Source organism: Aotus nancymaae, unplaced genomic scaffold (genome assembly GCF_030222135.1).
Source record: "Aotus nancymaae isolate 86718 unplaced genomic scaffold, 86718_ANA_hifiasm-v0.15.2.pri h1tg000018l, whole genome shotgun sequence".
In the NCBI taxonomy this organism is placed as follows: domain Eukaryota; kingdom Metazoa; phylum Chordata; class Mammalia; order Primates; family Aotidae; genus Aotus; species Aotus nancymaae.
The window spans coordinates 3519388-3529228 of record NW_026988430.1 but is presented as its reverse complement, the minus strand read 5'-3'; the positions used below and the strand labels follow the sequence as shown (position 1 = coordinate 3529228).

The 9841-nt window shown below is 56.2% G+C and overlaps 1 protein-coding gene across 3 annotated transcripts in view; it reads right to left on the bottom strand.

Annotated features, from left to right (window-relative positions):
- SGSM2 (small G protein signaling modulator 2) overlaps positions 1 to 9841 on the bottom strand; it is a 47890-nt gene that overhangs the window by 1761 nt on the left and 36288 nt on the right. For 2 of the 3 annotated variants that reach the window (XM_021671321.2, XM_021671323.2), the window contains 7 exons: positions 7500 to 7889; positions 7111 to 7235; positions 6568 to 6650; positions 6295 to 6404; positions 5731 to 5827; positions 3827 to 3994; positions 1962 to 3602 (listed from right to left, as the gene is read on the bottom strand). In XM_021671321.2, the coding sequence (XP_021526996.2) occupies positions 3514 to 3602; positions 3827 to 3994; positions 5731 to 5827; positions 6295 to 6404; positions 6568 to 6650; positions 7111 to 7235; positions 7500 to 7889 (1062 nt within the window). In that variant the 3' untranslated portion in view covers positions 1962 to 3513. Of the gene's footprint in view, positions 1 to 1961; positions 3603 to 3826; positions 3995 to 5730; positions 5828 to 6294; positions 6405 to 6567; positions 6651 to 7110; positions 7236 to 7499; positions 7890 to 9841 lie in introns of those variants that run through there. The other variant, XM_021671322.2, reaches the window with a different exon arrangement.

Genomic DNA, 9841 nt, shown 5'->3' with positions numbered 1-9841 from the left:
AGCCCTCCCCACTGCGCCTGCCCTTTTCACTTGTGAGACGCGGGCTCCCTCTGCTGGTAGCTCCCGGAAGAGCTGGGTCACTTTCATTGGCCCACTAGTGCCGCTTTAGGGAAGGGGTAGGGTTAGGGTTGACCCTTCCTAGGTGCACACCCAGGAATCTTTAGGAAAAAGCTGTACTCAAAGGACACCCCCCCATGCTGGGCGCAGTGGCTCACACCTGTAATCCCAGCACTTTGGGAGGCCGAGGTGGGTGGATCACCTGAGGTCGGGAGTTCGAGACCAGCCTGACCAACATGGAGAAACCCCGTCTCCACTAAAAATAAAAAATTAGCCAGGTGAGGTGGCGCATGCCTGTAATCCCAGCTACTCAGGAGGCTGAAGCAGAATTGCTTGAACCCAGGAGGCAGAGTTTGCGGTGAGCAGAGATTGCACCATTGCACTCCAGCCTGGGCAACAAGAGCGAAACTCCATCTCAAAAAAAAAAAAAGGCACCTGCCCCCACCTCGGCTGGAGCTTGTAAGAAAGGGATCTGGGGTGAGGATAATTGGAAAAGTATACATATATATCTATCTATATCTATATCTATATCTATACATCTAAGTATAAAACCAGGTGCTTCCATTACCAGCTCCTGCTCTGTGAGAGACCTGACTTTGCAGAGTGCGAAGGTTCCTTGAGATGGTGTTTCAGGAGCCCGCTGTGCTTCACTGTGCTGCTTGCTCTTCCTGCCCCCGGCTGACCCATCGTTTTGGCTGTGGGATCGCCTCTGGTCCTAGAATCCCAGTCCAGCAGTCTGGGGGAGGTGGGCAGGATGGAAGTGTGTGAAGGAACTGGGTTACTCCAGGCTAGGTGAATTTCCTTTAGGTGGTCGCAGCGAAGGGAATTCTGATTCCTGCAGGTGTAGGGGGTGTTCCCCTGAAGGGCTTCTCAAGTTCCCAGGCCCCAGAGCTCTTTGCCTCAACTGCTTTCTTTGTTTGGGCAGCTCTGGCCACTAGTCTGCATTCTGTCCTGAAAGCTGGGTTCAGGGCTAGGTTCAGTGGCTCAAGCCTATAATCCCAGCACTTCAGGAGGCCAAGGTGAGAGGATTGCTTGAGGCCAGAGTTCAAGAGCAGCCTGAGCAACATAGTGAGCCTCTGCCTCTACCCCACTCCCCCCACTAAAAAAGAAAGAAAATTAGCCATGGTGGTGCACCTGTAGCCCTAGCTACTTGGGAGGCTGAGTTGGGAGCATCGCATGAGCCTAGGAGTTTGAGGCTGTAGTTAGCTGTGATCATGGCATTGTACTCCATCCTGGGAGAGACAGCAAGACTGTCTCTCTCTTTTTCTCTCTCTCTCTATATTTAAAATAAAGCTGGGTTCAACCTGCTAGGACCACAGGCTAGGGTCTTCAGCTTTGAGTGAGTTGACAACAGGCACTAATGTCCAGGAAGCCAGTGTCCTCTAGAGTGAGAGAACATGTTGGGTGATTGGTGTCCTCTCCCTGGAGCCGTCAATGATGGAACCAGTAGTGCTCGGGCTGAGGAAGAGCGGGAAGAGCAGGAAGAGGGGTGGAGACCTGCCACAGCCGGGCCTGTCCATAGCTCAGCAGGGTCTGACACCTGATGCTCCGCTCAGCCTCAGCCTGATCCAGGCCTCTCCAACAGTGCTCGGGGGCGAGACCCCCCAGCCATAGGGGCGGCTCCTTCACCACTGGCTGCAGAGGCCTTGTCAAGCTCCAGCTTCTCATTGCAGCCTGGTCAGCAAGACAGGCAGGAGACAGGGATGGGACAGGGACCCTCTCTCATCCACAGGCTAGAGGGGCCAACATGACTCTTGAGGTCCCCTCAAGGGCACTGAGTACCTGACGTCTGGCTATCACCCCGAGTTCCTGACCACCCCTACCCCCCAGGCTGGAGGCTGGAGTGCCACTCTCTTGGAAACTTTCATTCTTTCTGCCATCCTTGCCTTTGGGGGCTGCCAACTCTGGAGCTTAAGGAGGCAGTCTTATGTCAGTTGCAGAGGCTCAAGTGTTGACAAATGCTGTTTATTGGTCTGTTACACAGAAGAGTATAGTTTCTGAGGCAAAAAACATACACACTCTGCTCCTCACAAAACCACTGAGTCACTAGGGCAGGCACACAACGGCCACACGTGCTTGGTGGAGGCCAAGGACTCATGGACAAGGATGGGCAGTGGGGCGGTCTGGACCCCAGACGGGCTATGCAGTGCCCAGGGCAGGGTGGGGCGGGCTGTGCTGGATGTAGAGGGGCCGAGGGCACTGTGTCATGTTTCTCAGATGCAGAAAGGCTGCCGGGCTTTGGTGGCTGCTGGCAGGCCCCAGCCCAGGGCAGAGCCTCCAGGTCCCAGGGCAAGGCCCAGCCAGCACACACTGGGGTGGAGGAAGAAGTGGGGATGGAGAGCAAGCAGCATGCCTAGGCCTGGGGGCAGGAGCTATGCCCTTCCTGGCACCCCCATGTGCCAGCTCCTGCAAGGGGGTTTCTAGGTTCCTAGGCCTCTTCGCATCCTGAGAAGCATGTGGAAGGCAGAGCTAGCCTTGCTTCTCACCAGGGACAGACAGGGACACCGATGCATCCCCTGCCTCCCTCAGCCCCAGGGACGTGGCAGACGCCTGTGACAGATGATGGGGGGCCCTAGAGCTGTGGCCTGTCCCTGAGAGGAGGCTGTGACCGAACTATTCCCCACAGTCACCCTGGGATCCTCAGAGTGAGTGCTCTGGCTGCATTTCAGATCATCCACTGGCAAGAGCGCCACTCACGCAGTTTTCAGAAAAGTATCTAATGCAGAACGCAAGATGGGGTGGCAGGAGTGAGGCCATACAGAGACGCAGAGGTACACTGGACAGGGCCGGGAGGCCCGGGGGGCACCTCAGGTGGCCAAAGGCAGTGGCAGTGCTGCTGAGGTGGGCTGCTCCCACCCAGGGCCCACATCTTCTGACTGCCCCAGACTCTCAGGGGAGGGGCCCAAAGGAGACCCAGGCCTCCTGCACCCAGACACGTGCCCACACAGGCAGCAGTTCTGGCTGCTCCAGCTGGGGCTGGTGCACACACAGTATACTGGGACTGCAAAGGGACCCTCAGAAGGGACACAGCACAGAGCCTCTCACCCTCTGCCACCTCAGCTAAGCAGGGCCCAGGCACTATTGCCCCTGTTAATCCTATGGGCCCAGGTTCACTCATGGGCAATAGTCCAGGCTGAGGCTGCAGGTGGCAGTGGGGCTATTCCCAGATGTCTGAGAGGGGAGCAGAGTAGGTGTGTCCCCCAAGGCAGCTGCTCCCTGAGGCTGACCCCTCCCGTCGCGGCCCTGCCAAGGGCATCCTGGCCCCTGACTTGCCCTGCGGGGTCAGCACTGCCGAGAGTCGGACCCCAGGCTCGCAATCGCTTTGTTAGGAACAGAGCTGAGCAGGTGGGGTCAGTGGCGGTGGGGCTTTCTGGGCTGTGGTCGCCCTGCCCCTCTCCCTGCCGGAGCCCAGGGCCCTGTGTCCAGACTCTGCATGGCTGTGCCTCCTGGCCCAGCTCACTTGTTCTCTATGAGCATCTGCACCTTGTGGACGAGGTCCCGGGCAATCCGCAGGATCTCCTGGGCATCATGGTGCTCAGCACGTTCTGGGGGAAATGGGGAGAGCTATAAGGAGGCCCAGAGAAAGGGCAGCAGGCTCGGAGGTGACCAACTGCCCCACTGTCTCCATCTGCTCCGTTAGATTCCTGATATCCCTGCCTTTGGGGAAGGGCCCTCAGAATTCCTGAGACCCCTCCAACTCTGTGCCGGGCAGAAGTGAGGCCTCCACACCCCTGCTAAGGGCAGCCAGGATGGCTGGACCAGCTCGTACCGTTGAAAAACTTGATGATGTCGGTGAAGTCCATGTTGTTGTCGCGGATGATCTCTCGGTAGGCCTCCACCAGGGCCAGGGCGATGAACAGGACGAAGTGCTCCGACGAGATGTGCCTGGCTGCCCAGATCACCTCCCACACCGCAAACACATCCTCGTACAGCAGTTCTGGGGAGAGTGAGGGGCCCCTGCTCGCCATGCCCAGCTGCACGCGGGTAAAGGCTGGGACTGGCTGGCTTGGGTGGCTGCTCACGGGCCTCCATATGGAGCCGGGTGAGGAATCAGAGCTTGAGGGGCCAATGTCGTGGGATTCTCGCCACGACACAGAGCCTGGCTCAAGAATGGGGGTGCTGTACCCCACACCAAGGCCCATGCTTTTCTTGGGTCATGTCTGCACACTGGACCTGCAGACTCTAAACCTGCACGTTGGCCAAGCATCTCGACCGCCCCAGGCCTCCCTGCTCGGTGCTCAGGAATGCTTGGGCTTCAAAAAAGTTCCCCAAACCATTACCTATGAGAGTGGCAACTGTCAACCCTGGTGGCACTTGGGAATCACCTAGGGAGATTTTGTTTTATCTTTAATTACTTTTATTTTATTTTTGAGACTGAGTCTGACTCTGTTGCCCAGGCTGGAGTGCAGTGGCGCGATCTCAGCCCACTGCAACTTCCACCTCCACTGCAGGTGCCCTCCACCATGCCCGGCTGACTTGTATTTTTAGTAGAGACAGGGTTTCACCATGTTGGCCAAGCTGGCCTTAAACTCCTGATTTCACGTGATCTGTTTGCCTTGGCCTCCCAAAGTGCTGGGATTACGGGCCTGAGCCACTGCACCCAGCCTAATTTTTTCTTTTTCTTTTTTTTTTTTTTTGAGATGGAGTTTCGCTCTTGTTACCCAGGCTGGAGTGCAATGGCGCGATCTCGGCTCACTGCAACCTCCGCCTCCTGGGTTCAGGCAATTCTCCTGCCTCAGCCTCCTGAGTAGCTGGGATTGTAGGCACATGCCACCATGCCAGGCTAATTTTTGTATTTTTAGTAGCGACGGGGTTTTACCATGTTGTTCAGGCTGGTCTCAAACTCCTGACCTTGTGATCTGCCCACCATGGCCTCCTAAAGTGCTGGGATTACAGGCGTGATCCACTGTGCCTAGCCTAATTTTTTCTTTCTTTTTTAAAAATTAAACACAGGACACACACACACACACACACACACACACACACACACACACAAATTAAAGACAGGGTCTCAGCAAGGCGTGGTGACTCACGCCTATAATCCCAACACTCTGGGAGGCTGAGGCAGGCGGATCACAAGGTCAAGAGATCAAGACCATCTTGGCCAACATGGTGAAACCCTGTCTCCACTACAAATACAAAAAAAAAAAAAATTAGCTGGGTATGGTGGCACCTGCCTGTAGTCCCAGCTACTTGGGAGGCTGAGGCAGGAGAATCGCTTGAACCCTGGAGGTGGAGGTTGCAGTGAGCCAAGATCATGCCACTGCATTCCAGCTTGGTGACACAGCAAGACTCTGTCTCAAAAAAACAAAAACAAGAACAACAAAAACAAAACAGACAGTGTCTCACGCTGTTTCCCAGGCTGGTCTCAAGCTCCTGGGCTCAAGCTATCTTTTCACCTGGGCTTCCAAAAGTGTTGGGATTGCAGGCATGAGGCACTGTGTCTGGTCAGCGAGCATTTCAGAACACGTAAGCCCAGGTGGCCACAGTTATTATTCTGGGGCTGGGTGGGGCCCAGGGTACTGGTGGTGTTTTTTAAAAATCTTTCTTTAGTTTTTAATATTCTCTCATCCAAACTGGTCGTGTTTTTAAAGCTCCCCAGGTGGTTCCAAGGTACAAGAGGGATCTCTCACTGCCCCTGGCCTCAGCCCCATGATCCAACCCAACTCTTACCTCTCTTAAAATCCAGCAGGAACCAGCGGTAGCAGAAGTAGAAGTGGGTGTAGTCTCCATTCTGATGCATCAGCTCAAACAGCTCTGAGTCCAGGATCTTATGTGTGTGGGGAAAGAGAGAGAGACTGAGCCCTGAGCCGATGCTGCCTCTCTGGCCACCACTCACCCTCCATGCCCAGGGACACAGGATCCCCAGAGCTGGCAGCGGGCCTGTCTTGCACTGTGCCCCGAGGCGCGCTCTCCCCGCGTCTCCCTGTGGAGGGTGGGTTGCTCCCTGCTGCCCCTCCTGTCACCTGCCTCTCTGGGCTGTATTGTGTTTAGAGTTACATGATTTTCTGGGTATTTGATGTCATCAGCAACCCCTACTATTTGCCAGAACTTTCATGGGCATGAGCATTCACACACTCACACACTCCTCCTCAATTTGTGACACTGAAATTATGCGTTTTCAAACGAAAGAAGTTGACATGTCAAGTGTTTCTGGAATGCTCCCTGGCCTTCCTGTGGATGAGGGGTGAGCCCAGCTCTGCTTGCTCCTGTGCCCATGGATGCCACCAGCCTCACCTGGATGAGGGAGCGCATGTTGGCAAAGTGGGTGTCCATGGCGCCCCCGTTGGGGAAGTTCTGGCTCATCCTCTTCATGAGGTGGCTGAAGCAGCTGTAGGCCAGCTGATCTGAGGGAAGACAGGCGTGAAGCTGGCAGGGCAGGGGACGCGGGGGACAGGCTGGCTCCCATTCCCACACTTCCAGACCTGGCCACCCTCTCTTCCCTTCTCCAGCCTACACAGCTCAGTCCCAGCATCATTTTGGAACCCTCCACATCCCCCGATCCCTCACCGTCATCGAGGGTGACCAGGAGAGGTGCCAGCAGGTCACACATGCCCTGCACATAACCCACGTCCAGGTGCTCCCACACGTAGCTAGAAGGCAGGGACAGAGTCACTGGGGCTGTGCCCCACCCTCCCCTCCCTTGGGATCCCTGGGGAAATGGCCTCCAGAGCCACCCGCTGCCCAGAAGTCAGCCTCTCCACAACCCTAAGGCATGGACTGTGCACCCCACACACAGAGAGACAACAGGGAAAAACCCACGGGCCCCCAAGGCCCTCAGGCCTTAGAGAGACAGGGCTGTCATGCTGGGTATGCGGGGCTGGGTGAGGAAAAGCTTCCTGATGAAGTGCTGCTGAAGCGGAGGTCTCGTAGACCTCTAAGAATGAAGAGGGGTGGGGGAGGAGGACTGCAGGGAAAGAGCCTTCAGGCAGAGGGAGCCAAGTGTAATTCAGGAGCAGGAGAGAGAAGCAGGGCACCTTCCAGACCTAACGTTTCAGAGTAATGGAGGCGGGGCAGGGTTTGCCCCACCCTGAGCCCCGCCCCACAATGCACCTGCACATGATGTCTCTGAGCCTCTCGAGGTTGGGGGGCGTGAAGTACCAGTAGTTTCGGTCACACCTCTGCACATCCTTGTCTATGCGGTGCAGGTTTAAGGCCACAGTGTCCAGTAATTCTATCTGGAAGAGAGGCAGGCCCTCAGGCATGAGACTGGGCAGCCCCTCCCAGGCTGGGGGCAGGAGGTGATGTCCCAAGAAGTGCAGCCGAACGGGGACCCCAGAGACCAGGGCCAGTCCTCTGGGGATGCCGAGAAATGGGCTCAGAACTCCCTCCCAGGGCAGGCAGGGCATCCCACCCTCCACCCAGCCAGCCCTTCCCCAGCTCTGGGATGGCAGGAGGGTCTTGGGGCGAGTGGGAACAGCGCCTGGGGAATTTATACGCACAGTGTAGGCAGCCGCACACACAGCCGTGAGCTCCTCCCCTGCCTGTAGCTCTCCGGCCTGAGAAGGCTTCTCCTGGCTGGGATCCCGGCGGGGCCCCGAGAAAGTGTGAGCTGTAGGGCCGGGCCCACTGGAGCCTTCTTCCCCACCGCCGTCCTCCTCTTCGAAGCCCATGCTCTGCCCCTCATCCAGGCTTGACTGGATGCCCGAGGCCACGGAGTAGTTGCGAGAGGAGGGCAGTCCTGAGTCTGGAGAGTCAAACTCCACTGAATGCTGCTGCTCCACCGCGGCGGTGCCTGGAGTCCTGGCTTCTGCTTCCTGCTCAGGCTTTGGTCTGGAATCTTCAGGGTCCTGGGGCCCCGGGGGCTCCAGTTCATCCACAGAGACAAACACCTGGTGGGTGAACACATGGCGGCGCCCACCTGCACTCCAGCACCTTCCCACAGCCCGTCTCCTCCTCAGGTCAGAACAGAGCTGGAGCTCAGAACTCCACACCCCTCCCCCACCACCGCCTCCAACGCTGTCGCCAAAGAGCACCAAGCCAGCTTCTGACCCAGCCACCAGGCGGAGAGAAATAAGGCTCTGGTCAAACATGAAGAACCTGTCTCAGCCCTGCCTGCATGAACAGCCCCAGGTCTTCCTGTGGCTACTATGGGAAGAAGGGGGACTGGAGGACGGAGCACTCAGTGGCCAGCTTGAACTAAGTCTCCTGCTACAAACGCCTAAAGTCCTGAGACCAGGAGAACGTCCTCAGTGTTTTGGAGTGGCTGCCAGGACACACTGGTGGGGAGAAGGCTAGAGGTTTTAGGAAGAACAAGCTTTTCCTTATTTTCAGTATTGAATGTTCAGCAGGACCAGACAGGAAAGTTCCGTAGCAATACCTAGTCAGTTTCATTAGCCTTCGGGCACTTTGAGGAGATGTAAGAAGGAAAAGCAAACATTCGACCTGCTAGAAACCGTCTAGCGCCACGGACAGGACACGGGAAAGGAAGAGACACAGGCAGAAAGAGACGTTTTGGATTTTTCTTTCTGTTTTGACCATGTAGAGAAAGCGATGCTGAAAGTAGTTTCTACTGTGGGCAGGAAGCATCAAGTGCTGGGTAGGGCCAGTTTGGTGGCCACTGAACACTACCAGCGAGGAAGGCTGCTGCTGTCGGTGAGCTCAGCAGCTGGGCACCGGCACAGACTGAGAGTCGTACAAAACCCAAAGCCACAGAGAGGGAGAATGTGATCCTGAATAGGGGATTAAGAACAGAGCACATAAGAAAGGAGAATGTGCCTTGTTCTATTTCTTTTTTCTGTTTTTTTAAATTCATTTATTTCTGAGGCAGGGTCTCACTCTATGGCCCAGGCTGGACTGCAGTGTTGTGATCACAGCTCACTGCAGCCTCAACCTCCATGGCTCAAGTGATCCCCCCCACCTCTGCCTCCTGAGTAGCTGGGACCACAGGCACACACCACCACACAGGCTCATTTTTGCATTTTTTGAGGAGACGGGGTTTCGCCATGTTCCCCAGGCTGGTCTCGAATTCTTGAACTCAAGCAATCCTCCCACCTTTGCCTTCCAAAGTGCTGGAATGACAGGCATAAGCCACCGCACCCAGTCAGTTATATTTATTTAAGTAAGTCTTGCTCAACTTAACGTTTTCTGTCAATGTTAGTAAGGATCTAGTAAAGCAACAAGAATACACATTATCTAAAGAGGCAATTTTAAAGGAAAAACTTAGCAAAAGTGTCCTTAAAAATGAAACTGAATCAGTGTTGGATGGGCCAAGCAGTCATAGTTTAGTACTTGCTGTCTGAAAGGCAGGAGTGATGCCAGAAAGGGCTACAGCCTCCCCTGCTCTGAACCGGCTCCTCTCCCTGATCTGAACCAGCTCCACTCCCTGCTCTGAACGGCTGCCCTCCCTCCCCTGCTCTGAACAGGCTCCCCTCCCTCCCCTGCTCTGAACAGGCTCCCCTCCCTCCCCTGCTCTGAACCAGCTCTACTCCCTGCTCTGAACGGCTGCCCTCCCTCCTCTGCTCTGAACAGGCTGCCCTCCCTCCCCTGCTCTGAACCAGCTCTACTCCCTGCTCTGAACGGCTGCCCTCCCTCCTCTGCTCTGAACAGGCTGCCCTCCCTCCCCTGCTCTGAACCAGCTCCCCTCCCTCCCCTGCTCTGAACCAGCTCCCCTCCCTCCCCTGCTCTGAACCGGCTCCCCTCCCTCCCCTGCTCTGAACCAGCTCCCCTCCCTGCTCTAAACCAGCTCCCCTCCCTGCTCTGAATGGCTCCCTTCCCTCCCCTGCTCTAAACCGGCTCCCCTCCCTGCTCTGAAAGGGCTCCCCTCCCTGCTCTGAATGAGTTT